At 44.3% G+C, this 27,933-nt stretch overlaps 4 protein-coding genes across 7 annotated transcripts; 2 read left to right on the top strand and 2 right to left on the bottom strand.

Annotated features, from left to right (window-relative positions):
- Nucleotides 1-713: 713 nt before the first annotated feature.
- Nucleotides 714-2,482, bottom strand: LOC117847711 (zinc finger A20 and AN1 domain-containing stress-associated protein 8). 2 transcript variants are annotated; one of them, XM_034728979.2, is made up of 2 exons: nucleotides 2,324-2,482; nucleotides 714-1,579 (listed from the first exon to the last, which is right to left on the bottom strand). In XM_034728979.2, the coding sequence occupies exon 2, from the start codon at nucleotides 1,565-1,567 to the stop codon at nucleotides 1,052-1,054; it is 516 nt and encodes a 171-aa protein (XP_034584870.1). In that variant the 5' UTR covers nucleotides 1,568-1,579; nucleotides 2,324-2,482; the 3' UTR covers nucleotides 714-1,051. The 2 variants fall into 2 exon arrangements, with proteins under 2 accessions (XP_034584870.1, XP_034584884.1); XM_034728993.2 differs by lacking the exon at nucleotides 2,324-2,482 and adding an exon at nucleotides 2,116-2,299.
- Nucleotides 2,483-9,699: 7,217 nt separating this feature from the next.
- Nucleotides 9,700-13,101, top strand: LOC140221714 (chaperone protein dnaJ 6-like). Its single transcript, XM_072291483.1, has 8 exons — nucleotides 9,700-10,032; nucleotides 11,636-11,734; nucleotides 11,819-11,920; nucleotides 11,996-12,055; nucleotides 12,149-12,255; nucleotides 12,379-12,461; nucleotides 12,594-12,684; nucleotides 12,795-13,101. The coding sequence occupies exons 1-8, from the start codon at nucleotides 9,907-9,909 to the stop codon at nucleotides 12,994-12,996; spliced, it is 870 nt and encodes a 289-aa protein (XP_072147584.1). The 5' UTR covers nucleotides 9,700-9,906; the 3' UTR covers nucleotides 12,997-13,101.
- A 1,929-nt stretch (nucleotides 13,102-15,030) lies between these two features.
- LOC117847947 (zinc transporter ZTP29) lies at nucleotides 15,031-20,151 on the top strand. 2 transcript variants are annotated; one of them, XM_072291484.1, is made up of 12 exons: nucleotides 15,031-15,275; nucleotides 15,890-15,948; nucleotides 16,039-16,131; nucleotides 16,214-16,303; nucleotides 16,412-16,496; nucleotides 16,686-16,741; nucleotides 17,700-17,756; nucleotides 18,374-18,414; nucleotides 18,793-18,860; nucleotides 18,983-19,039; nucleotides 19,115-19,232; nucleotides 19,797-20,151. In XM_072291484.1, the coding sequence occupies exons 1-12, from the start codon at nucleotides 15,209-15,211 to the stop codon at nucleotides 19,840-19,842; spliced, it is 837 nt and encodes a 278-aa protein (XP_072147585.1). In that variant the 5' UTR covers nucleotides 15,031-15,208; the 3' UTR covers nucleotides 19,843-20,151. The 2 variants fall into 2 exon arrangements, with proteins under 2 accessions (XP_072147585.1, XP_034585145.2); XM_034729254.2 differs by having other exon boundaries at nucleotides 15,032-15,275; nucleotides 16,415-16,496.
- A 380-nt stretch (nucleotides 20,152-20,531) lies between these two features.
- On the bottom strand, nucleotides 20,532-27,557 carry LOC117843962 (outer envelope protein 80, chloroplastic). Of its 2 annotated transcripts, XM_034724838.2 has the most exons (17): nucleotides 26,872-27,557; nucleotides 26,697-26,790; nucleotides 26,523-26,605; nucleotides 26,069-26,166; nucleotides 25,895-25,964; nucleotides 25,251-25,344; nucleotides 25,075-25,156; nucleotides 24,804-24,839; nucleotides 23,702-23,855; nucleotides 23,477-23,620; nucleotides 23,336-23,406; nucleotides 23,124-23,202; nucleotides 22,924-23,039; nucleotides 22,636-22,783; nucleotides 21,486-21,555; nucleotides 21,092-21,286; nucleotides 20,532-20,975 (listed from the first exon to the last, which is right to left on the bottom strand). In XM_034724838.2, the coding sequence occupies exons 1-16, from the start codon at nucleotides 27,349-27,351 to the stop codon at nucleotides 21,132-21,134; spliced, it is 1,974 nt and encodes a 657-aa protein (XP_034580729.1). In that variant the 5' UTR covers nucleotides 27,352-27,557; the 3' UTR covers nucleotides 20,532-20,975; nucleotides 21,092-21,131. The 2 variants fall into 2 exon arrangements, with proteins under 2 accessions (XP_034580729.1, XP_034580675.1); XM_034724784.2 differs by having other exon boundaries at nucleotides 20,532-21,286; nucleotides 26,872-27,556.
- Between the last annotated feature and the right edge of the window lie 376 nt (nucleotides 27,558-27,933).

Here is a 27,933-nt window from a genome sequence, read left to right as displayed (position 1 = left end):
ATCCAAACAGAACCTATATCATTGCTTGCGTTCTTTAATCCATCGCAGCTCAACACCCGGCACAAGAGTTGCTCAATGTTCCCATGATGTCTGAAGAGACCCACCCACAAATTGAGGAGCAAAAATATTCCCCCCATGCAGAAGAATATTTTTTTCGTACGAATTATCTTCTTTGCAAGTGAATCATACAAAAACAAGTTGTTTAGACTTGTTCCAATTCTTTGCAGGTGACAATCATACAAAAACAAATTAGGCTTCGTACCAATCACATGTAAAAAGGAGAGCTGCATGTCCCCACTTGCACAGACTAGAAAGAGAGAAGGATAAGAATTGTGGAAACCATGCAAGCAAGTTCCTTTGTTTACAGGATTTTCCAAAATAGATCATGATGAATTGACTGTGTTTGCACCAAGTAATTGCGTTTGCATAGACTGTGTTGTAATAAAGAATCAGCATACCCAACAATAAAGCTCCATCCACAGCTCTCTCGGCTGCTACATGATTTTAAAATGCAGTGTTCATCCACAACAATCCCACTTCATGCAAGCAGCGGAAGCTGATTGCTTCCACTTCAGAGAGCACGAAGCAAGAACAGTTGATTGGTCAATAGCTCCACACATCAAAACTTCAGATAATATCAAACATCTGAGCAATTGCCCCCATTGCTCTGAATGAAATTCACAAGCGCACATGAAAAGAAGAGAACCAGAAAATTGCGAGGAAATATGGCAGACCATTGCTGATTACTATTACTGATTGGGATGTAACACGCACGAGACAGTAGTACATTACAGAGCTACCTAAATGGGAATGCCACAATACCAACCAAACCACCATGAATAACTGAATAAGCTTACACAACATAGCCAACACGCAAACCATTTTGGACTCGACTGGGGATGAATTCTTGCAGCTGCCAGGATGCATGTGCATCAGTGTTGAACAACTCGGGGATGTGGCAGCAAACAAGAATGGGAAGTTCAATGATAAAGCAGCAAAGATGCATGACTGAATCTTGCAGATCATAACCAATTCCGCTCCCCATTACCCCTCAGATCTTGTCGAGCTTCTCCGCCTTCACCACAGGATTGGCCTTGGCAATCGCATCCCTAGCTGCAGTCCGATAGTCAAAGTGGCAGTCATGTTTGTCGGAATAGCGGTGCACCGCACAGTACATGTTACCGCATCGGCAGTTGAATCCCGTCAGGCCAACCCGCTTCCTACAGGTTGCGCACCGGTTCGGGCCTTCCTTGGCCTTGGGGATTACAGCAGCAGCCTCGCTGGTTTCAGCTACAACTGGAGGCTGCACAAAAATTGCCTTCTCCTCAACTTGAGCAAACACCACCTCGGCAGTTGCAGCTATGGCAGGGCCTTTCACACCGTCACCACCATTAACAATGCTATCGATGGAGGAGGCAGCTAGCTGGGCCTGCTCCTGCTTCATTATCATCTCCTTATGGCACTTGGAGCACATGTTCATGGTGGCCGCACTGCCAAAGAAGCCACAGTTGTTGATGCATAGGATTGGGCCCTCGGGTTGCTGGCAGCCCGCCTCCTTGTGTTCCATGACTACTATAAGCTGCACATTAAACAATCGATGTAAATAACCACACGATTTGTCACTTCAGCAAATATAAGTCATGCAGATGTTGTACTTGATGAAACGAGATCCTAATTTTTAGGGAGAGCATCGCGGAAGCCACTATCACAAAATACGTTGTGTAATACAAATCAAAACGACATTCCTAAACAAATCAGGGTATATCAATTCCAATCTTTGTAAAAAAAAACCATGGTGATGCAAATCGAGGACAATATGCACCAAATCTGCCAAGTAATTTAACTAATCCACCGCTTACAACTAGATACGCACGATTTCCATGGAATAAAACACTTGAATCACTAGTAACATTTAGCAGCGCTACGAACTCTAAAAAATCAGACAAAAAAAAGACAGGTAAAGCCTAATCGTTTGGACAAGAGAAACAACCTTCATACAATTTTTAAAAAAAATAAGAAGAAGAAAAAAACAAGAACGCGTTTTCATTTCCCCACCCAAAAGACTCAACCTGAACAGAAGAAACCCCCAACCGAAGACCGAATCAACACACGAACCTCGAAGCGCCCGTCCCCTTCGCGATTCCACGGCCCGTGGAATTCCCCGCACCAACGAATCAACACCCCAAAAAAATCACAAGAAAACCGCGCAGATCGATCAAGAGACGCTGAATCAGGCACCGGAAGACACAGATCAGGCCTTCCCTACCAAATCTCACAGGAAAAAAACAAAAGCGACAAGATGGGGAGCAGAGCAAACCCTAACCCTGCGCGAGGCGGAGGCGGAGGAGACGTGCGGGGATTGGAATCGCGAGGAGGAGCTCCGAAATGGGGGGCGTCGTCGGGCCAGGGGAAGGTGGGGGAGCCAGATAAAAAAGGCGGAGCCGAGGGGAAGTTACCTCCTTGCCCCTGGCAGTTCGAATTATTTGCGGTTGGTGGCGTGGAGTGGCCTGGCTGAGGTGGGGGAGGCGCCGTCCGATCGCGGTGGCGTGAGCTGATGGACGGTTGGGATGGATGCAGCTGTGGATTTTTTTTCTTTTGAGGAATACGGCTGTGGATTTTCAGTGAGGTTCCTGCTGGCTGCGGGTTTATATAAATTTTGGAAAGGGTTCTTTTTCTTTCTTCGATGGGGAAGAAGGAGCGGCGTGGCATCCTTTTTCTTCTCCTAAATGGCGTGAACTTGGCCACTCGTACTCGAGTAATTGGTTTCTGCTCCCTCCGTTTTAAATTGCAAATTGTAGGTCGTTTTGACCTTTCTAGATGTATACACTTAGATATAATGTATGTCTAGATGCATAATGATATATATGAAATTAATAAAGCTAAAACGAACTGTAGTTTGAAATGGAGGGAGTATCTTTTTTGTGAGGCAAAATTTAGCATCGGTAGAAATTTGAATAACTGTCCAATATAACTTGGATGAGTTCACAAGCTGGAGTACCGTGTAGCAATATGCCAACGTACTTTTTTGGCACGTCGGTACACCAAGGCAGCTAGAAGGTAATATCAGTCCAGCGATAATGTGTTGGTCTGATATATCGTTTTGGAATCTAGTTGTCAGCATCCACCGTTAGAATGTTATGATTATAACTATAGGCGTGTTTGGATCTCTTGCTGCCGCTCGTCTTGCTTCCTCTGCTTACCTCGTCTCGTCGCGTAAAACAAGGCAAACTCCGAAGGGACCGTTTGCTTCCCTCGCTGTTGCTCGTGTAGCTTTCCCTCGTAGCTCGATCCGGTAGTGTCGGAGCTTGTTTCGGCAGCATCGAAAGTCGATTCGATGGTGCTGAAGGTCAACCCAACGGCACATAGGTCGATTCGATGGCTGTAGAGTTCGATTTTTGGTGTCAGTGAATCTCATTTCGGTGATGGTGGAGCTAGTTGCCACAGCGCAACATCGATTTGATGCGTTATTGGAATTATTCTTTTACTATTGGAATTATTTTTTTACTAGCAAAATGCCCTGTGCGTTGCTACGCCAGAATTCGTTGTTGTCGTCATCGAATTCGTCCAAATGGGACATCATTGACTGTTTATTGTGTGTTACACTGTACAGAACTGCACCTTAACTTAAAAAGTAGAGAACAACAATTGATACTAATATGGATTGTACTCTGGAGTATCTTAAAATAACACCATATAATATTAATGCCTGTAGGGAAAATTCACTCGTTTTCAATTTGTTCTTAAAAAGGAAAATGAGCTATGCTTCTAGGAATTGGTTTTCTATTGTCAGAGATCCATTTTGAGGCATATGCTCCTCTGCCCTCCAACAAATCAGCTGACACCACAATCAGATATTAAAAGAAGAGGAGCAAGAAAACACCAGTCATCTCGTACAAGGAAAAATAACAGCACTGATGCAACTTTGGTAATGTAATTTTGTTACTAAATTTGGTTAAAGGGTAACCAATTCAGAGCTGTTCAGAGTATAGCATAGCCTTTAGCATCAAATGGGATTAATCACATTGGTAAATAATTAGAAATCGTTGTCATCGAAACAATTGTAGTCTACAGTTGCGCATTCATAGGATTTCAGAAAATAGGAGCGCTATCTCATGCCTATCATAGGACAGTATGCCAGCCATGATCGTAGGGACAATGATGAAAGAAGTCACTCCTTGTTCCTTGATGGCATCAAAGGCTAATTTGGCGTCAAATTCGGTACCAGGACATGGCAACCTCTGGCCATCAGGGATAGTCATGCATGAGGAGATCCCCTCTGATATGGCAAAGAGTCTCCATATGCAGGTAAACCTGCAGACCAACAAAGGAAAATTATTGAAGTCATACACTTATTGTTTCTTCTAAACTCAAATTGAATTGCATAAAGTTATGAACATAACATAAAACTTATGTTGGTGATTCATCAAATCTATTAATGACATACAGGGCAACATTATGTTCATGGGGGAACTGTAATATAACAGTACTTGGATCTTGATATCATACATCATCCTCTCCGAAGCCATTTTCATGGCAATTTTTGCAAGGGACTGAATGATCAAAGAATGGCTTATCGCTACACCCTTTGGCTGCCCATTAGTTCCTGAATCAGAATACCATAAAGTATAAGTCATTTTGTACCCAAGTTTCTCAATTCGAATTTTCTGTAATAGGCAAAGCAAGATCACCTGAAACCGACAGGAGCATAAGAAATGATGTATAATCAATCGCACCTGAGAAATTGGAGGTGGAGGGTTTTGGACAGCTTTCCGACCCCAACGCCGCTTTGCCTCCTCCTGCTTTGCTGTCGCTGATTGCGGCGGCTCCTCCTGCACTTCCTCCTCCTCAACCCGATCGCCGTCCGTGCCGCCACCTTGGTGAACTCCAAGATCACACAGAAACACCGTCAGATTTGACGCTGGAAGAACCAAAACAACTCGGATTTGCGACAGCGTAGATTGATTCAATTACCTGTACTTGCTGCTGTGCGGTGACGATGGCCCTTGACAGCGGCAGCACCCACCTGCCCGCCGAGCTCCTCCTGCAGCCGCTCCTTCCCCCGCCCACCTCCTGCCGCCAACGGCCTCGGCGGCGGGATGTCGACGGAGGATGATGGCGTCGATGTCGGAGGACGGGGGGAGGTCGTCGATGGACATGGGGTGGAGGGCGAAGGTGGGAACCGACCGCAGGCCCCGGATCCGGACGGAGCGGCGGCGGGATGTCGACGGAGGATGATGGCGTCGATGTCGGAGGACGGGGGGAGGTCGTCGATGGACATGGGGTGGAGGGCGAAGGTGGGAACCGACCACAAGCCCCGGATCCGGACGGAGCGGCGGCGGGATGTCGACGGAGGATGATGACATCGATGTCGGAGGATGGCGGGAGGTCATCGGTGGACATGGGGTGGAGGGCCGGACGGAGCGGCGGCGTCCAGATCCCCCGAGGGAGGGGCCCGGAGCTGGACGGAGTGCGGTGGAGGAAGGGGAGGGGAACAAGGGAGTTGGGTGGAGGGCCGGACGGAGCGGCGGCATCTAGATCCCCCGAGGGACGGGACCGGAGCCGGACGGAGTGCGGCGGAACTCGATCCCCCGAGGAAGGGGAAGGGAACGAGGGAGTTGAACTCTTTTCGCTTTAATCCCTCGCTTTCCTCTTTTTACCACGCGAGCCCCCATCTCTTCAGATTGGACTGCGGGTTGATATCACGAAATGTCAGGGTTTTTTTTTGCAAAATAGCCCGACGGACGAAAAATCGAGGCAAAGACGTTACTGACTTTAATAATAGGTAAAGATTAATTCTCAGTCCCATTTCTAGTTCTAATTATTAGTCCTAAGAGCTCTTGCATATCAAAAAATACATTATGGTGCATGTAAAACTCAAAATGGCACTGGTTCCAGAGCAAGCCTACATAACAACCCTCAAGAGAACATCTATACTCTAAAAAAGGTAAAAAGGTGACGTTTTCCGGCTCTCCGCCCATTGCCCCTCCCCCCTAACGTCCCTCTGCTCGATTTCCACCCCCGGATTGTCGACGCGCCATCTCCGGAGTCCCTCAACAACTCAGCGCTGTACATTCTTCCGCTAGGTTATCCCTCCGCACCGTTTTGCGACTCCGCCTCCGCTTCCATCTCTTTCCTCATCCTCATTGCCTCCCTCGCCGTCGCCGTAGCCATCCCCATCACCACCACACGCTGGGGGTGCCGCTATCGATAGCACACGCCGGTCCCGTCTCCATCGCCAAAACTCCCTCGCTGTCACCTTTTCCATCCCCATCACGGTACAGTGGATCCAGTGGACGTTGCCCGCCACGGCTGTCGTGTCCACGACGGCACATATCCGGTGAGGTGAGCCAACATCAAGTTCTTCGCCAAACCCTAATCTTCCCCAGTGCTGCCCCCCAACCTCATACTCGCTCTCCTCGTGCCTAACGTGCCGGGGAAGGAGCCACGCTGCCAGGTTAGTTTTCCTTGATCTTGTCGAGTGATCTACAGTAATGCAATCCCCCGTGATCCTGTTGTCAGACGGCGCTGCCGCCCAACCTCATACTCGCTCTCCTCGTGCCTAACGCGTCGGGGAAGGAGCCACGCCGCCAGGTTAGTTTTCCTTGATCTTGTCGGGCGATCTATAGTAACGCAGTTCCCCCATGATCTTGTTGGATGGCGCCGCTGCCCAACCTCATACTCGCTCTCATCGTGCCTAACACGTCGGGGAAGGAGCCACGCCGCCAGGTTAGTTTTCCTTGATCTTGTCGAGAGATCTACAGTAACGCAGTTCCCCCGTGATCATGTTGTCTGATGGTTTTCCTTCTTTGGGATGTTGGCATACGTGCAATTCCCATGTGGTTTGGTGCCTGAATATTTTGATTTTGGGCTAAGTCGTATTCAGTATAGAATTCCTGAAAATTTCCTTTTTTTAGGCTAGAGTTGTGGTCAATGTACGAAATAGCGGGCTATAGTGAGGCTATAGCGGCGTTATAGTGGTTGATGCTAGCTGCCGCTACAACAACGTTGTACTAATTAGCGGGCTATAGCGGCGCTATAGTGGACTATAATGGAGCTATAGCGGTTGAGTATAGTTCTACGTTAAAATCTCATAATCCGCTATTTTGTACATTGATTGTGGACTTTTTGATGCATGACTTGGCTTCAATTGATTATGCAACCGTTTGATCAGCTATGGTGTTCTCTCACCATACAAGTTTAACTGCTGGTGATTTTCTTTTTCTGAATTTGGGTAATGACTCAAAGGGCTAACTAACAAGTTTCCAGCTTTTCCAAATGGTAAAGTTGGACCTCATGCTGATTTTGTTCTTTTCTCGACTCATAAAAAAAAAGAACCTGCTGAAGCCGTTCCACTGTCAAAGGGTAAGCAAACTGTTAAATGGGTGCTTATGAATCTGAGCAAACTTCATCGATCTTTTAGCACATGAAGCGAATGAGTGGAAGATAAGACTACCTGGCATTGTAAAACATTATCTTTGGCGCATCACAAGCAAAGAAATAGGATAGATGGGGGTAGCCTTTGGATGACCTGTCGTACCATGCTTACGATTATCTATATTCGTACTTGTTTCCACGTGATTATTATCCTGCTAAATCCAATGTTGAAGGTTGTTCAGGTCGCCGTTAGAGCTTGCTACAAACGAATATGATGTAAAGGTGATTAACTGTCATGTATAGTTTGGGAATTGGTCACATGATTATTCTTTTGCAAGTTGAGATAAAGAACATCCAAGTGTACTGTGTGCTTATGTTATTACTCGTTGCAAATTCATTTTTTTTCCATATTGGGGGCATTTCGCATGTTATTACTCATTCCAAGATTTTATGACTTAAATAAAATGTAGTGTTGGAATTAGATGAAACCTCGCAGAAACATAATGCATATGTCCAAGGAAAAAAATGCCTTATATTTTTGAGTTTGTAGAAGTAAATATTTTACACGATAATATTTAATGTTTATAGATGAAATTTATTTTGCCCGTAGCAACGGACGGGCACGATCTTGCAAAGAAAGAAAGAAAGAAAAACCTTCTAAAGAGCTAGTATTTGGTATTTGTACCGTATAATCCTTATATAGTGTCGATTATCTTCAAATTATACCGTCTCGGTTATGGGCTATAAGATCATGACGCCACTCGCGACCCTGAAGTTATCTTGGAATGTGAATAATTGAGCAATTTCTCAAGATAAAAAAGGCTACATATGCAAAAGGCCGAGAGATGATGCCTCGACACGTATTGCCTTGTGAAAGAGAGAGGAAATGGAAGGAGGTGCTACAGTTGGCAGCCGGTGGCAGCACGGTTCGGTTCGCTGACGGTTCACTGCCCCACCTACGCACAGGCCACGATTTTTTGCCCTTTTGAAACGAAGTGCAACAAATGTGCATAGAAAATGGAGCACGTATGATGTTACTACTTTTGTAAAACACGCGTATGATCTGGATTTGACTAGTGGTGTTGGCGAATGGAGATGTATTATGGTCTATTTTAGAGAAAGATCGATAAGCAACTCGACATTGTTTCTAGGTTATGATATGTTTCATCTAGTTCTTTTATTTTTCATTCCTTGCTATTTGACATGGCGCCTAAAGCTCCTGAGTTTTCCATGTGAAACATGGAAACTTTTCTTAAGCGATTTTTATGGTTTTTCCACCCTATTAACTCTAACTCTAAGGATGTCTTGACATCCTATAAATGTCTAAGAGTAAACATATCTTGCTTAACAAAGTCACCGTAAACACACAAGTATCTCCATGCGTCAAAAAAATAAATGTATTAATAACACATACTTGACATAAGTTTGAAAGTTTGATTGCTAAATCAACCTAATAATTGCTCGGTTCGACGGTTCCACTTCATCTACAAGTTAGTGTTTGTAATTCGATTTTGCAAGAATTTTGATAGGGTGGGTCTGTTTGGTAGAGCTCTATCTGATTCTGATTCTCTATGGGAGTCGATTCTCTGAGAGAAGTGATTCTGTGGCTGAAAGTGATTTTTTTATTCTCCAGCATAAACTCTTAAAATCAGGATGGAGAATCACTTCATAGAATCAGGAGAAGCTACTTTTTTCAGCTCCTAACCTCTTAGTTTATTTCAGAGAATCACTTCTCTCTGAAAAACTGTTTAGCAAAGCTTCTATTAGATTCAACATAGAATCAACTTTAAGAGCTCTGCTAAACGCACCCTTAGACCTGATTCAAAGGTCAGGACAAAGTCTTTTGTTGGCCTGACGCGTAGCTTAAATTGGAATTGTGCCTATTGACACGTCTACACAGAGAGGTAAGGTAAGGTGTACGTGTAACACATGCTTATAAAAAGATTACACCCTGTAGCTCCATGAATTTCGTTGTTTAGTTCTGGCTCCATAGGTGAATCTTTGTGACATAAAGTTGATATCATTAAAGTTGCATTTAAATTCTTTTATTTTGAAAAAGAAATTATCTTACCAAACAACTACCCTCCATTTCAAATTGTAAGTCGTTTTGATTTTTCTAGATTCATAGACATTACGATGCATCTAAACATACACTTAAGTGCGTAGAAAATTAAAATAATTTATAATTTAGGATACATGAGTAATATAATACTCCCTCTGTCCCAATTACTAGCTATGGATCAAGAAATATCTAAACGAATAGTAATTTGGGAGGTGGGTATATGGAATTACGGATATCCAACGTGGCAAACCGCAAACCTCATCACCCCGCCGCCGGGCCGCCCCATTTCGGATCCCGTCCAGCGTCTCACGGCGCTCGCACTCGAAAGGGCGGGAAAATTTTCGGCGCCGCCGCGCCGCCCTCCCCTGTATAAAATCCCCAATCGCCTCCGCCCTTCTTCCCGGTTCCCCAATCCCCCATTCCTCACCAGTCACCACTGCAGCCACCGATCCACCACCGCCTCCCGTCGAATGGGCCGCAAGGGCAGAAGGGCTAGGGTTTCCCGCGACGCCGACGCCGACGCCGATGGCAGCGACGAGGAGAGGGGCGCCGCCGCCGCCGCTCCGGCCGCCACCGGGAGCAAGACCCTCTACGAGGTAAGGCGACATCCTAACCCTAGCTGGGATCTCGGGCAAGCGCGGGGCGGAAGGTTGCGTGCTGGGTTGGGGTTGGTTGCGATGCTGGTGCGGCGCTCGAATCCTGTGCGGGAAGGGCGCTCCCTGCGCTCGCTCGGTCAGATGGCTTTCGATTAGTCTTCTTAGGCGTTGTGTTGTGTTATGAGTGCCCGTGAATTGGTGGATCTTGCGGATTTGATCGTTTCGGTGATTGTATTTGTGGAATGGGGACAAAGTTTTTGCGGATTGCAGACTGCTCGCCTGTTACAGTAACAATCATGTGTGGGTGGGTGTGGGGGGCTCTGTTTCAGTTAATCCGATTGGTTTTGCTTATCTACATGGTTCACCTGCTGATAATTTGTGGTGGTGTTAGTTCGGCATGCTAAGCAATTGGGTTGTACAGCTGTGCCATTTGCTTAATTGTAACAATGCTTAAGCATTTGGGATCCGGCAAAATGCAGGGGAAATTAATAGTTGCATTCATGTATATGGAAGTTGTAGGAATGTCAGGAGAGAATCACAGTGAAGTCACTGGAACACTCTTTTTTATCTCGTGATATGTTCTCATGCTGTAGTTAGCTCATTGGGTATCATGCTTGTCTTCAAGCTGTATCTATTTTTAGATAATGGAAGTAATATCCGGCTTCAACCCCCTTGTGGAGGGAGAATCAGTCCACACAATTATAAATTGTTACACGTAGTAGCCACACGCTACACGCTCCCACAGCTAAAAATTCAGCAGCAACTAAAAAATTCAAGCTGTATCTGTACCCAGTATCCTGCTTTGGGGGAAGGAAGAGGAAGGTATGCAGGCAATTGAGTATTAAACACAAAGAATTGCTATGAGAAGTGGCAGCACTGTCAAACGGTTATGCGCCTGGATGTGAACAGGCTAATGTGTTCTTATGCGCCTGGATGTGAACAGGCTAATGTGTTCTTATGCGCCTTTATGTGTATGCCACTATGTTGATTCAGGGATGGGTACTCTTCATGAATATGCTGCAGTTAAATTTAAAGTGCTTCTTATTTGTATGGTAAATTGTTTTGCTTTCAAATGAATTTTTTTTTTGCTCATCTGGTGGACCGCACAAGGCCTTGGTCATTTGTGTTTCATGCCTAGCAAATTTACTCTTTTGTTTAGATCAAGAATAATAGAGCTTGCAATTTGCATTTAGTTGTATCCACTGAGTGCTTTTACTAGTTTTTTCTCTGTAGGTCATGGTTCACTTATGCTAGTTTTTCTTGACCTGCGCCATCACTTTAGACCTGTAGCTAATCAGTGCTTACTACTTGATTGCACTTAACAAACTAGTACACATGGAGATGCAGTTCAAAAAATATAATGGGTATACTCATTATTGTGGACAGGTCCTGAACTTTAATTGCTCCGGACTCTTTTGGTACCTGTTTAAGTTGTAATCGCAAATGTAGGGTCTGTGTCAATGACTTCAAATGAGATGAAGTCCGAACTGTTTTTGGTGTAAATGTAGAGGTTATTGTCACAAACCAATTTCTCATTGTTCTTTTTCCAGATCAGAAGTTACTAATTTAATGCGTTGTTTCTTTTCCTTTCTTTGTTTTGAAGATCCTAGGGGTTGAGAAGACCGCTTCACAACAAGAAATAAAGAAGGCATATTACAAATTAGCTCTTCGTCTTCACCCAGATAAGAATCCTGGGGATGAGGTAGGATCTCAACCCTAAACCATCGATATTGTTCTACAGTAATTTGGTGGCTTGTTTCTCAAGTGGAATGTTGTGTGATTCCAGGAAGCCAAAGAGAAATTTCAGCAGCTGCAGAAGGTGATTTCCATTCTTGGAGATGCAGAGAAGAGGGCATTATATGATGAGACTGGCATTGCTGATGATGATGTGAGCACCTCTTTTCTAGTACTTTCTACCTTTGAGATTGAAGCAATATTTTCTGAACCTTCTCTGTCCTCTTAGGCGCTGGTTGGAGCAGCTGCGGACAATCTTCAAGAGTACTTCAGAACAATGTACAAGAAGGTATGTTTCCTTGTATATCATCAATCACAGGTGACTGTTGTCTATGCATTTGCAATGGTTGACAAATCAATCTTCGAATCATTTTTTTGCCAGGTCACTGAGGCTGACATTGAAGAATTTGAAGCTAAATACAGAGGATCTGATTCTGAGAAAAAGGACTTGAAGGATCTTTATACAAAATATAAGGGCAACATGAACAGGTGATTTCTGTGAACTAATCTGCTTTTAGGCTCCATCAAACCAATCTCCGAATGTTGTGATTGTGAACTGATGCCAAAAACTTGGTGCTATTTTCTATTGTGACATGGTTCCCTTCTATGCAGGCTTTTCTGCTCAATGATTTGCTCAGAACCAAAGCTTGATTCCCACCGCTTCAAGGATATAGTTGATGAGGCAATTGCTGAAGGTAAACACTTGGCTGTATTTTTTGGTTATCAAGGATTGATTTCACAGTTTCATTCATACAGTAGTGCCAGCTAATTGCCCTGTTTATGCATGCTTAGTCGTGAAACCATTCACCATTTTCTTCGTATACCAGGTGAGCTGAAATCAACTAAAGCATATGAGAAGTGGGCTAAAAAGATCTCTGAGATGGAGCCACCAACAAATCCATTGGAGAGGAGAGTGAAGTAAGTTTTTCCTAACAGAACACTCAGCCTCTCATTTGATACCCTTAAATGTTGCATTTATTTACCATTTGCTTCCAACTGATCGTTGTTGTTGTTGAACTCCGTGGCAGGAAAAAGAGGAAAAGTGAGGAGAACGACCTGATCCTAGCCATCTCGCAGCGCAGGGCGGAGCGGAAAAACCAGTTCGACTCCATCCTCTCGTCCATCATGTCCAAGTGCGACCCCAACGCGAGCAGCTCGGAGCCCACCGAAGAGGAGTTTGAGCAGGCGCGGCAGAGGCTGGAGGGCAAGAGGGCCAAGAAACGCAAGTGATGCTGCTGCCATCCTCTTCTTGCCCTGTGCCGAACATCATCTGTTTTAGCATCAGGATGTAGCCAAACTGATTGCAATACCATCTGGGTGTCTTCTCTTCTCCTCTGGGCTAGTACAGTAGGTTTGTATGTTCATCGCCATTGGCGGGGGGGGGGGGGGGGGGGGGGGGGAAGCTTTAGCTGTTACTCCGAATGTCCAAGTTTCGTAGCGTCTGGCAACTGGTTATTTTGTACTGAGCTGCGTGCAAGAGTCGTTATGGTAAATGCCATGGTTGACACTGACAATCTGGTCCCACATGGAAGACTCATTGCGTTTGGGCAAGCAGTTTGGTTCGCCATGGATCGATCCTGCAGCGCACAATGAACTGATGCAACGTGACGTTCCACAACTGACGCGCGGGTCCTACAACTGCTGGGCCCGCATGTCTGCGACAACATCACAACTCCTTCCGATCGATCGAGCACGCATCATCCTCTCCGCCCTCCATATGCCACAACAATGGCGAATCATCCTTCCAAACCCGCGGCCCGCGCGCACCGCTAATGCCATGCCATGGCCTGATGGACACCCCAAAAATGGCAAACCCACCAGCTGATCACCCGCCACCGCCGCTAACCACGCGCGGCCACCCTATTCCCGGCAATCCACACGGCCCGCCAGCTCGCCCAACCGCCGCGCCCTGGCTTCGCTCGCGGCCGCTCGCGCTCGCGCCGGGGAGCTCCTATAAAGCGGCGCCCCGCCCTGAGGCGGCAGAAGCAATTGAGAGATCTCTCACGCCGATCCCCGAGCGAGCAGCGTCTCCCAGTTCCACCCCAATAAAAAAAAGGCTAATAACACCACCTCTCTCCAGCGGCAAAGCAAGCGACCAGCCAGCAGCAATGGAGATGAAGAAGGTCCTCTGCGCCGCGCTCGTCGCCGCCGCCTCGGCTACCGCCGTCCTGGCCTCGGCCTCGGTTGGCGCTGCCACCGAGGCGCCCTCCGAGGCGCCCGCCGGCGCGGTCGGCGCGGCCGGCCCCTCCGCCAGCGGCGCCGCCGCCGCAGCCGTGCCCGCCGCCGGGGCGCTCGTCGCCTCCTTCCTCGCCTACTACCTGCACTGAGCGAGGCGCGGGAACGGCGCGAACTCGCGATGGCGATTTGTGCTTGGTTCATTCGAATGATTTTTTAATTTTATTATCTGTGTTTTTTATTACGATTGATTAATTAATTATATGTGTGTTAGTTTGCTTTGCGTGTGAATTGTCAAGGATTCTGTTCTGTAATTGTGGATGATCCAAGCTAAATATCATGATCCCAATTTGATTTTCTTTGATGGATTCGTGCTCTGCTGACGTGGTGTGGCTAATGGGCTAAGCTCCTTGCGTTGTCTGAATTCTGATGCTCTTAACTTTCGCGTCAAAAAATTTATAAAAAAAAAATGATGTTTTATTTCAAGAACCCAAGTGATGTGGTATTTGATCTACGCCATAGGGCATTTCAGAACCGTCACCATCGTTGGAGCAGGTACACAAGTACATTGCATCATGATTCATGCCGCTTGGTGTTCTTCAGATTAGGAAATTGTCAGATGGCAGCACTGCTGCGGCTTGGAGTTTAGCAAGTCGCAACCTGCAGAGTCTTACTTTTAAAGTGCCTTTTTTTTTCTTTCCTTTTAACCTTTTCAGTGCTTTAAGTCGATCTATACCAAAGTAAAACTAGTCTGCTGACGAAACAGGATGACGCAAGAGGGAATCATGAATCTCTCTCAATCTCCGTCGCTGCTGTTGCCAATAATCGTCGCTAAACGTAAAATTCCTCCATAATTCTCATAGGATTCGCATTTCGAAGCATAGCTCTCGTTGTTTGGGCGTTGGGATCTTCAAAGCCGGCTCTTTGCCGAACCTGCTGCTAGATTCAACATTCGCAACGAAAGCCAGAAAAAAATACTTCTTTTTATGCGAGATTTTCAAAGTTTCAAATATGCGATGCCAACAAGAGGGGTCAGAAAAGGTTAAAAAATTCCCCACTTTTTTTTTCCGGTGAGAATAAATCCGCACTTGCGCCTCCTCCCGTCGCCTTCCACGATTTTCAGTTCAATTCAATCACTCCCCCAGCCATCGCCTCGCGCAGGCTCACGACAAGCTCACCCTCCTCTCCCTCCCCTCCCCTCCCCTTCCCCGCTTCAGCCTCGAATCCCCCAAAGCCCAAACCCTAGCGTAGGCTGCGTGGGGGGAGAATGGAGTCGCAGGTGTTCTACAGGGCGCTGATGCTCTCGGCCGTCGGCGGGCTCAGCACCGCCATCGGTACGGCTCCCCTCCGCCCCCCGGCTCCTCGGTCGCTGACTTTCCGCTTGCTTGCCGCCGTGGTGGTGGTTCGTTGCGTTTCCTGGGGTTGGAGCTCTAGCGGGAAATTCACTTGCTGCCTTTGGTTCAAGTCCGATTTCCTAGCTTGGGCTGCGGCGTGAAGCAGTGTACACGATGCGATTGAGTGTTCCGCACCCGCAGGGGTTTCTCGCGTCAACGTAGATATTTGTGGGCGAGTAACCGGCTGTTCTGCATAAGCTTAATTCTGGTGTCTACAAACCCCTACCCTCCTGTACGGATACAGAAAATTGCAGAGCATTTTTGGCTTTACTGTTTTATTAACCACACATCACCAAGTGATGGAAATTGTGCACCCACATGGAAAAATAGGCTAATTTTCAAGTTTGGAAGGAGACCCCAGGTAGCCTAGTTGCTTGGTTAAACCATACATATAGCTAAAACCTGATCCACATTGTACTTTACTTTTGATCGATTTGGTGAACTGTCTCAAGATGCCCAGCCTCACTTTTGGTCAGTCGAATTGGTGACTTGTTATGTACAACAAAGTTTTTTTTAGCAACCTCACCCACTTAAGTTTGAATTCTCTGTTTCAGGTGCGCTGTTTGTGGTTTTGAATCCTGCCCCTAACCTTAAGATGCTTGGGCTTCTCCAGGTGAAAAATTGTCGAGTAACTTCACTATCTCTTTGAGTAAGTAAGATGTTTAGTTGCTAATGCTCTATATGTTGCTCATACTGACTACAGGGTTTTGCTGCTGGGCTTATGCTGAGCATCTCCTTTCTAGACTTGGCACACAATGCGATGAATTCTATTGGCTTCTTGAAGGGCAACCTCTGGGTGAGTCATGTTGTGCTTACAGTTCTAGAACACATGCTGATGTGATGCTGATCTGTCTCTGATAACGAAAAGCAACCTGCAGTTTTTTGCAGGAGTTCTTTTCTTTGGTTTTATCGTCAAATTTATTCCAGAGCCAGACTTTTCACCAGAAGCTGATCCAAGTGAGAAAAAGGTTGGAATGAACAGCACTTATGATTCTTTTGGAGCAGCATATCTTTTTTGCTCGCTAAAATAGAAAAGCTGAACAGAATTTAGTTCTCTTTGTATGACTTGAGGAAAGCAGGCTGATGATGGTGGCTCGGGTAAAGATATGATGAGAAAACATCGCCGGCAAGTGTTATTCAGTGGTATTATCACTGCTGTTGGTAAGAAATTTAAAACAATTCTAAATTATTCAGTGCCCTTATTTAACTAGTAAATAACACATGCACTCCATTGGATTTCTTTCGAATTCTGATAAAATAAATATTAAGACTGTTTCATATCATGTGTATCTTGTTGCAATATCTTGTGCAACTTTGCTTGACGCTACAGTCATTTGAATTGCCTTGCAGGAATTAGCTTGCACAATTTTCCAGAGGGAATGGCTGTATTTCTTGGGTCTGTGAAGGTACATATTGCCTTAGTGTAATTAACTAATTATGTCAGTAAACTCAGTATAACAGCTCAAATCACTAACCATCAGCCAGATTACTGAAATAACATTTATTTGTGGTGCCTTTCCTGTTATTTAGCTGTTAAATTGTCGAACTAGTGATACTCTCTGTTATTCATCACACTGCTGATTAAACTGTATTTTAGAATGTTTCTGATTGTAAATGTATGTTAGTGTAATAGATCAAATGAGTAAGACTTAGTTGAATTATATCAATGACTAACAATCCATTTAATAATTGGAGCAACAGTTGTGTGTTCCTGTAGCATGTTCTCCGATTAATTTGTTCTTAACAGTTTAACTAGCGATACTTTCTATTGTTCATTACTATTAAGATTCAAATGTGTGCTAGAATGTTCAGTTATACTGCATGACTTTAATTCTTGGTCAAGTTTGTAAGAGTTCTGTGGCTAGCGTTCCTGCATTTCTATTGGTCCCTGATTTCCTGTGGTATCTTAGTACTTACTGATGATCAGCTCAGCATCATTCATTGTTTTAATCACCCATTCTAGTATTCATAGCTGTTGTGATTTTTACCATCATCCATCCTTGCAAAATTTGTAGTCTGACATAGTCAGTAATAGTATCATATACCTGCATTTATCAAGGACAGTAGCTTTATGAACAACTGAACATCATATCAATATGTTGAAGTTACAACACTCGTTAACTATAGCCTATATGTTACTTCCAGAATTATTCTGTCTTGGTTCCTTTGATGTGTGCTTGTCTTAGCTTCTTTCCATGTTCCATTTTTGGTGAACTGTGACAAAAAGTGTGGTTTCATGTGCCCTGCATTTTCTTCTAATAGAACACTGTTGGAGTTACTTGTTCCTAGCTTTGTTAGTTCTGGAAAGGCTCCGCCCAAAACCTCATGCTTGAATTGATTGCTTGTTGCATTAAAAAACTGCAGGGTCTTCATGTGGGTCTGAACTTGGCTGTTGCTATTGCTTTACATAACATACCAGAGGTACAGAAAACAACTATTCAGCCCCTCCCGTCAAATGAGAATTATCTATATCTGATATGAAGCCACGAATGATAACGACCGGAAGATTTAAATGCCACAAAGTTTCTAAAACTTTAAAAATCCCATAGTCTATGGATGCTCAACTTAAGGGTTACCTTTGTGTGTGCAAATTAATTCATAGCATGACAAAAGGGCTCATGACAGTTAGTAAGTTCTGTGTAATCTATATCATAAAGCCGCCCTCTTAAATTTTGCTAGGTATCAGCAGTAATCAAATTATATTCCTTTTACTCATCTCTTTCAGTTTTCCAGAATCGGGTAGTCTCAGAAGATACCAGTCTAAAGAGGGGTATGTTTGTATATAGCATTAGCAGAGTATAGTGTAAAAAAACCCCATCAAAATAGTACTTAGGAATATTTTTTCCATTCCATAGAGAGAATATATGCAATGTACATAGAAATCATATAATTTATAACTGGGGATACATGGCATATTAGTGATACCATTCAGGTTCTGTGTATTTGTATCTGTTCTTTGGACCAGTTTTCAGTTTCATTCAGTTCGGTTCATCTTGCTTAGTTCGTACTAACTGCTCACCACTTTGTTACCTTTTCAGGGGGTTGCTGTAGCTCTTCCAATTTATTTTGCTACCAAGAGGTACCTGTTCTCTCATGGAGATAGTCATGGTGAATGGAGTTTATATTTTGCAGCAGCCTTTACAAATGATTCCAGTGTCGAATATATATATGATTTATGGACAAATGAATCCTAAAAAAAAGTTTGAAAATGTTATCAGTTCAAATCCATGTTTGTCAGATATATCATTGCAGGATGTACGAGTCGAGAACTTGAACTTATTATAAATGGTGAAAATACAGAAAAACCAAAATGGTGGTTCGTTAGAAAGAAGGCAGATCCTAGTTAGCATTTCCATTTTGTAATGGTTGCTCATAGTATTATAACCATTCCTATATTTGTCGGACCTTTCTTTTTATGCATATGATATATCTGTCTATTATTTATTTTATGTCACAGCAAATGGAAGGCATTTTATATGGCAGCAGGATCCGGTTTGGCCGAGCCAGTAGGAGTAATTGCTGTAGGTATGCTTTCTCATGAACCCCTTTTGAAATGATGTTCTTCAGATGGAAACTATACTAAAATCTATCTATTTTCTGTCTCTTACTCTGCAACCTTATTTAGCGCTGATATGATTTTACTGCAGCTTACTTGTTTCCAAGCAGCTTGAATCCTGACATTCTTGAAGGTTTACTTGGATCTGGTTAGTTTGTTGAGTAAATCGAACACTGGTTTTGATATTGAATACTCTGTCAACATCATGTGTGTCATTTTGCAGTTGGTGGTGTTATGGCTTTCCTCACTCTGCATGAAATGCTGCCTCTTGCATTTGACTATTGTGGCCAGAAGCGAGCTGTCAAAGCAGTCTTTGTGGGCATGGCCTGCATGTCTGCAAGGTTTGTTGATTCTTCGATTTCGTACATGTTCTCGTAATGACTAGTATGGATTATTTTAGACAAAAAATCCAATTCGATTCAATTTGCTTTTGGCAAGAGACTTTCTGTGTGGTAATGTGTTTTTTAAGAACACCTGTAATGCAATATGAGAATATGAACGGGTATTTATCCTCGTAGGGTGTTTATTGAGTTTTCACAAGTCACAGGCTTGTGGGTATGAGTAGGGCACTAAACGCAAATGTTGTTAATGTTAGGGCTCTAAAAAGAATAGCCTACCAATGCCATAGTTCTATCATCTATGAAGGTTGACCATCCTGCAATGGCACAGATAAAGACTGACAATATGTTTAAACATACTGGCCTAAGTTTATGCAGCGGTCATCAATAATCACATTTGTTAAGTGCACTGGCTGGGGCCTTTGTAGTGTGGACCTGTAGGGTCGTGAAAGTCCTGAATTTGATACCAGAGTACCAGACGAGCTTGTATCGTTGTACACGCCTTTTTTACATCACTTCCTGCTATTCTTTTACGACCTAATTGCTTTCTTTTTTCGGTTATGACAGCTTGTACTTCTTGGAGATCAGCCTACCAAAGGAGATAAGCTTGTAGCATCACATCTGTAGCGCCGCAAGTCCTCCACAGTGTCACAGCAGCATCTGAATTCTAAAGCTGAGCTTTTCAGTCAGTGTGTTCCTGGAGGATTTCATCCGACAATGTGTTTAGGCAGTAGGCACTACACCAAAACATCAGAAAGGAGCCAGGAACAATGGCTACATGTATCGGAGGGGGGAAACTGCATTTCCCCAGGATGTAAAAACTGAATTAGTTGCCAGACGATTCGTGGCAACTGTAACAATCGAAAAATTGTAGTCCTCAGTTGGTCGACAATGAAAGCTTCAAAAGTATACACTCCGATTACACTGTTTCTTAACGTTTCATACAGGTTGCTGTCGACCTTTTAAAACTTTGATTGTGAACAACCACCTCAAGTTTTGCTCTACATGTCTTGCAAATCAAAAGGTCATCAATATTTTGAGAGCAACTAGGTCACGCTGTTGGAGATGCTGAAGTTTATAGGAAATGGGGATCATTTTTCTCGATCTACTGGAGATGCTCTTACCGGCAATCTTGGATATGGTCACGCATCCCTGAACTGGATCGCAGCAATGACCGACTGCAGCAATAGACCTGCCGCTCACGAGTCAAAGCATTACAGCCACTTCTGGCACACTGAACATCTCAATCTGAACAGTGTGTGTAAATGGCGCTCATCCATCTTTTCTCAACAGAGAAACATATGCTACCAAAGATCATTCAATTTTTTGTACTGGATCAATTGTCCCCAAAGATCATTGTTTCACGGATATGTCGTACATAGGCGTAAAAACTGCAGTTGCCCAGAATGTAACAGCCAAAATTGTTGTTAGATCCATACATTAGAAAAGGTATGGTTGGCAAACCATTCTCTACCACTAAGAAACCTTTTGTATTGTCCGGATATATCATCTGTCATCCATGTGATGAAATAAATAAATCAACCACTCAGATCTTCAAGTGTTTGAGCACTGAGCACATATACACATGCATAAATACGCAAGGAATGGCAACACTATTGTAGCAGCATATTCATCCCTCGTTCTTCGCATCTTCTGTTTCACTTGCCAGGCCTCCCAGAATTCAGATACCTTAGGCAGGATGAATCTACCAGCTGGGGTCGACTTAAGTTCTCTAGCACAAGAATGCTTACAACAGGAGCAAAGGGACTATATGTTACAGAAAGGAAACCTGACTAAATAAAGCTTTCTATCCAAAACTTGCGACATCGCCAAAAAATGGGAAGGCATGGATCACCTCATACCAGCCAAAGAATGCTCAGAAGAACATGCCGAATATACATGTTAATTTCTGTAGCCAACACCAAAGTGAAATCTCCTTGCTTGTTTATCATTGAAGGCATATTCAAGCCGCAGAGGTCCAAGTGGGGAGTCCACACGGATGCCAACACCGTAACCATACCCGCTACCTGGTTTCCCACGAGCTCCCGCTGGGTCACCTGAACAGCCAATCACCACGGATGGTCCAAGTAAGAACACATACTGTCTAACAGGAAAAAAAATGCTGATATGTATCGATGATATAATGATTGCATAAGTGCAAGATCTCCAGCTGTTTATATTTTCATTCTGTCAAATGTAACCTACAAAAAGTATATAACTATAAGTTGGACAAAATGTGAGTAGAATGTGAATTACCAGGAACTTTAGGACCAGAACCGACATCACTACCATAGTCCCCAAAGACAACACCTTCCAGCGGTCCAAACTGCATGCATTAGTAGGTGTAATGTGCATTAGTGTGACTTTATCAAATGCATATGATGGCATTTGCAGACAACAGCACTCAAACTGTGCACATAAGCATTTCCAGGCAACGGCACTCAAACAGTGCATATAGCTATTCTTCAAGCTGGTAATATAGTCAGGCATGAGAACAGGGCTCCAGATTCTCTGTGCAAAAAATAAAGAAGAAAAAGAACCAGGAACAGCTGTTTTACCCCACAGCAAACATTCTATTAAAAAACAGTAACAGCATCCATCTATAACATTGCTGCTACTTGGGCCCAATATGAAAGTAGAGCAGTGAAAAAGAAAGCAAGCACGCCTAAGCTACCGCAGCCAATCACTGGGTGATGGCCCCATCCATAGAAGACTCATTTGAGCAAAAACAATAAGGTAATGCTAAGACACAGGCGTCTGGACGGGGAAGAAAAATCGGATGCTCCGACATATGTTGCAAAAGTTAAGCATCGATGTTGCAACTATTGTTTTTGCATGTTTCACAGTGAATGTTGCATGAAACATAGTGTTCATGTTGCGGCGGGAATTTTCTATCCCAGAATCGAACGGCATATTTATTTTTTCAATGTTGCAACTATATATTTTTGATGTTGCAGATGTTGTATTTTGATGTTGCAACGGAGCGTCCAATAGGAAACTTCCCATCGGACGTCTGGGCGCTAGCAGCACCGAAAACAATATAAGACTGGGTAAGAGACAAGTTTAACTGGGCTGCTCACTTTACTTTCATGTTGAGCCCTGGTAACAATAATGTTATAAATGCATATTGATTCGGTTTTTGCTAATATCCGTTGCTAGATATTCGTATAGGTATTCCAGGACTATTGTGTTTTGTGCAGAGAACTTTGGGCCCTATTCCTGGGTACGGCACCTACAAATGGTAATTATGTACATATGTATACCCTTGTAGCCAACACGGTATTCTGTGGTAAGTTACCATACCATTGTGCCTGGATTTTGTCATACTAGTGTCACATGTTTCCTTGTGGAGTCAATATAACAAAGACAAAAGGCCTATGAGGTTCAGGAGGATGAAGAAGCCTACCATGCGACATGACACTTCTCCACTACCTACGGCATAAGAACGCCCAGAACCAACAGCACCTTCTTCGTATCCTCTTACACTATTTGTCCCACCAATTGCAAATGCTTCATGAGGTGGAAAATTTCCCTCCACGTGACCTCCAGAAGCACTACATCAAACAAAAAAAAAATTATATAGAAAGTTACACAACTGGAAACAAACTATCAGTGCAAGTTAATATGCAGAGCATTCAGTTCATGATGGTTTTTGCTACAGGCCCAGTTCAAGAGTTTGATAAAAAAAACAAACCTTAGAAGAAGCCGAGCAGGACCAATTTCATAGCCCTGCCTCAAACGTGCTGTCACTCTGTTGAAGCTTAGCCACTCAGGAAGAACAGGGAGACCTTGCTCAACGTTGAAAACAAACTACAAGCAGCAATGATAGCAGGAGATAAGCGATTATGGCTACAAAATTGCCAAGTTGGGGAAGGAATAAGCATTAATGCCAACCATTGTAGAGCTATGGTCCCCAGAATCTGTGTAGACACTTTCAAACTTAGCAAGCAGTGTATCATCATAAGCATTTCCACTGCAATGCAAAGAGATAAACATCAGGTAGAATGTAGAAGTCTTAACTCGACTATTATATTGATTGTGTGCCTGGACATATAGGATCTTTCATGTGAAAACCAAGAAGGAAATAAGACAATGAGAATGGAGACCTGGCAGTTAATTGGCTGTTATAGAAATCCCTGATGACAGGATTGCCTTTGTCATCACGAGCACCAGCATGCTGTGCAGACACAAAAGGTCAGCACCATACTATGTGGCTAGTCCTAAAACGATAAGCAGCAGAAATTAACCTGAAAAATTAAGCCAAGCGTCCCACTCCATTTTGGCCTGAACGGACGGCTATACTCCACGCCGGCAGTAACACGTCCAATCGTTATAGGCTCATGGTTAGGATGATCACCACCATGTACAAGTGTTCCAGGAGTCCTAGAGTTCTGGCACGAGAAATAACAATAAACATATGTATGGTGCTAACTAGCGGAAATCGAAAGCGATGTCATATTAAAGCCAAATACCTGAATCATAACAGTTCTAGAGGTTCTCTTGTTGTCGCCATCGATCCATGGGTCAGTAAAGTTCAATCTAAAAATTGAATCAATCTGCCCCCTTTCAAGTGAAAGATTCAATTTTTTGTTCCTCCCAAAAACATTCCGGTGTGAATATGCAAAACTGCATTCAATTAGAACGTATTAGACTGTGCATCTTCAATATATCCAGATAAATAGGTAGGAGCTAATAAGAAGTTGCAATATAATGATTTTGTTCTAGACATACTACCACAAGTTCGGAAATCAGAATGTCTACTTTAGCAAGTTGGTTTTGGTTCGCAGATACTTGTCACTTTGGTTTCGAGGCATTCTGCCACAAATGGCACTAAAACTTGCCAATTGGCAGTGGTGTTTGAAAGAAGGCTACACAATCTTAGAGAGGAACCATGTAAAAAAATGAAACTAGTAACTCTTCCTTGTTCCATATACATGGAGCTAAAACCACAATTAACTTGAACTAGTGTATTGTATACCAATACACTGAATTAAAGAATATTACGGTCTTAAGCATGCCAGTGTAATATTATATTTCTATTGAAGTTTCAAGCCAACTAGCCAACAGATTCCAATATCCAAATGCTACAGATTATGGCAAATCCTTGAGAAAGGAATTTTTTGAAGTGAGCACATGCTTGTAGCCAACTAGTAAATGGCTGGTCAGGGGTTTGATGTTATATACATCTTACAGTAAAAAAAGAAGTTCAGCCACACATTCGAATTAAATATCATCAGCTATCTATTCAACTGCACATGATTTCATCGCCAATAATTTTTGTGTGGGTGGGATGGGGGGGTGGGGTGGTGTCTTTGGAAGAGGGGCATAACTCTAGACTAAGAATTTGGATCACAATACACCCTTTCAAAACAGGTCCTAGTTTTGAGCGCAGGGCCACCCAACTAATATTCAGCAAGGAAAGTTGCATCCCTGGGACTATTTGAAGAACTATGATAATGTTGAGCCTATGAGGAGAGTAGGATCTCACAAGAAATGATAGCATTATAGCATTAGAAACAGAAACACAGTAGCCGTATATATACATCTTAAACTGTGAAAGAATAACATACAAACCTGCCAATAAGTCCAGAAAGGGGTCCATTTGTTATCCTGCAGAAAAACAGCTTGTCAAATAATAAATTAATAAGAATTGAAGAATAACAGTTCAACTGTATTTTCGCATCTGCAGATGTGCTACAACTGGAGGTTAAGAAACAGTGCATCCACAGTTTCCGCACTAGTGAGTAGTGACTGAAAACAGAATTTCTTAAAGCATGCAGGCACCAGCTACGTCCTTTTATGCAATCTTACTCAGCTCAATTTACAAAGCACTGTTTGTACTCACCCACTTGAAATGCCACCACCAGCAGAGAAACCACCCGAAGGGCGTTCAACAAGATTCATCACAAGGTCAACTTTATTCGAATCTGCAGATAATTACAAAGCACATGAAGACTAGCACTTAAGAAAAGAACGGATCAGCTTCAAAAACAATGATAGAGAACTTAGAGTTAGCTTCACCTCCAACTGGCTGTGGAATTATTGTAACATCCTCCATGATGCCCATAGTAAGTATTGTTTCAACATCCCTTTTGACTTGCGCCCTATTGTAAGCCTGTTTTCACCATTCGTAGTTTAAACAGATACGATCAGTGCAAAGTTTAAAACTGACAATATTAGTGTGAAGTAAACAGACAAGATTAATGTCGCAGCATAAGACAACAGAACATGAATAAAAAGGTAAGAAACCCCCCCCCCCCCCCCCCACCACCACCACACACAAAAAAAAAACTGGTAACATGATATTTTTATAGATGATTGCTAATACTTAGTTCTGAATGCCAGAATTCACACAATAAAGAACAAAGAAAGAGGGACTTAGTTCTACGTGCTCAAGTCTCCAACCAAACTTGTATGCCTATATCGTAACAAAAGCTGGTGATTTTGGTATTAGCCTTTGCGTAGCAATATCAGTGCATGAACAATGCAACACAGCATATGAATTCTAAAAAATATAAGTGGCAAGAATTAACATTTCATGCAACATCTAGAAGACAATAACTGAAAGATAATATTTGCATTTCGACATATCATCAATGGTCCTCCTGAAGTATATAAGACATAAATAGAGAATTGAGAAAGATAACTTCTGAAAATGCTCTGACCTGCCCTTTCTTGGTGGTAAGTTGTCGAAGGATGGTCTCTGGCTGTGTCTTTCCGACAGTTGGTTCACCACTAGTACAACACGGAAAGGAAAGTGAAGGGTGGATGATAAGAAAATTACGCAGTTTAAAACCATACTTGATCAAGAAAAACTCATAATAAAGATAGGTCCTCACGTTTTCCTATCTAGAAAGCGGATGTTAATGTTATTAACCTCAGCTTCTGAAATTTGCAGCCTCAAAATTCCTCCAGAAAGTATCTCAGCGTATGAAACCTGAATCCAAATCAATGACTCTGTGATTTATCATTTAGCATTGAGGATCCTTATTTCATATGCAATGAATAACAAATGAATTCTATGCTGTATGCTCAGCCACCTACATATCTGACATCAGGGAGATACATACAAACATTAGTGGGTTAAAGAAGCAGGAGCATAACGAACTCAGTTGCTACAGTTGTAGGCCCCTGGATGATCAACACATTACAGAGATGTTCTTTCAGGATAAATGCCATCAGACACCTTATTTAGCTAATCATATTAAACATATCATGATATAACACCAAGTACCATAAAACGATAAGCAGAAAGAAAAATGTGGCAGGGAAACATAAATTCAGATTACCTACCAGCCCAGTTAGACCGCGGTGCTGATACCATCCGTTAACAGACTTTATCACTTGATCCAGATGTCTAATGTTAATGATTTTTCCTGCACATTGTAACACCAAAAACTCTAATTTAAGATACCACATCATCACACAGCAAAAGCTTAAACCTGTTTGAGAAACTAACACAATTACCATGGCGATCACGAAATGCATCTTCCAGGAACTTGGAAGGCAGCATGTTGGCGCCTTCGCAGACCAACCCATGGAAGTCCTGATTCGGCTCCACCTAAACCACAGCACAACCGGAATTGTGCATCCATAAATTCCAGAGATAAGCCAGTGGAAGGGAAGTGGATAAAACAAGGACCTCGAAGACGAGGCGAATGCCGTCGCGGGTGTCAACGGCGACGGGCATGCACGATCGGAACAGCCCGCTCTCCACGACGCGGTGCACGTCCTCCTGCACCTCCCGCACGGTGAGCGCGGCGTTGGGGCGGCACGCGCGCAGCGCCGCGGCGGCGGCGGCCTCCAGCTCGGGACGCTCCAGGGGCTCCCCGTCCTTGCCCCGCACCGCCACCTCGCTGATCAGCACCCGCTCCTCGGCGCCCCCTCCCGCGTCCTTCCCGTGCCGCCGTGCCGGCGGGGGCGGCGCCGGGTCGGCCCGCGCGACCGGGACCCGGGGGAGGCACGCGCCCAGGCGGCGCGCGGCCGAGTCGATGGCGCGGCCGATGTGCGCGAAGGGGAGCGCCGCGGAGAGGAGCGCGGGCGCGGGCCCCGGGGAAGGGGACGGTGCGGAGGGGAGCTTGACGCCGGAGGAGACGAAGCGGACATCGCGGCAGCGCCCCATGGCGGCGGGAGTGGGGTGCCCGATCAGGGTCCCGAAATGGAGGTGGGTTAGGGTTTAGGGTTTTGCCGACGAGGCGGAGGAGGGCGCGAGGGTTTCGTCCGCCATGGACGAGGCGGAGGCGGCGGAGCGGAGATGGTGGCTGTGGCTGGCTTGCCCTCCTGGCCCGGGGTCGGGGATGGGGGTTCCCTCGCTTTTGTCTAGAGGGGCAGTGAGAACCGTTCGATTGTGGTCACGAGACCGCTCATGAATCTGGACTTATGGAAGACTCTAAGGAGCCCTTTGGTCGGGCTTTGGCTCCGGCTTATTTGCCGGCTTATGCCGAACCCTACCAAACGCTAAAAATCAAAACGGCTTCTTCCCAAAAGCCGGTAAAAGCCTCTAGCGTTTTTGAACTAGGATGAGAGAGCCGAAAAAAGTGGCTTCCCCCGGCTTCTCTTCCTCCCTTGCGCCAAGACAAATGGAACTATCCCTCAACTTGGCTGGAATTGCAACGAAATTGCCATTCCTACCTCTCTGGTGGCGGCGTGAAGCTCACCGGTGATGAGAGGTCGCAGCTGCCCGGCGCGAATGGTAGCAGGTGCA

The sequence above is a fragment of the Setaria viridis genome, chromosome 1 (assembly GCF_005286985.2).
Source record: "Setaria viridis chromosome 1, Setaria_viridis_v4.0, whole genome shotgun sequence".
In the NCBI taxonomy this organism is placed as follows: Eukaryota; Viridiplantae; Streptophyta; class Magnoliopsida; order Poales; family Poaceae; genus Setaria; species Setaria viridis.
The sequence above is the reverse complement of the archived record's forward strand: the minus strand, read 5'-3'. Positions and strand labels throughout refer to the sequence as shown.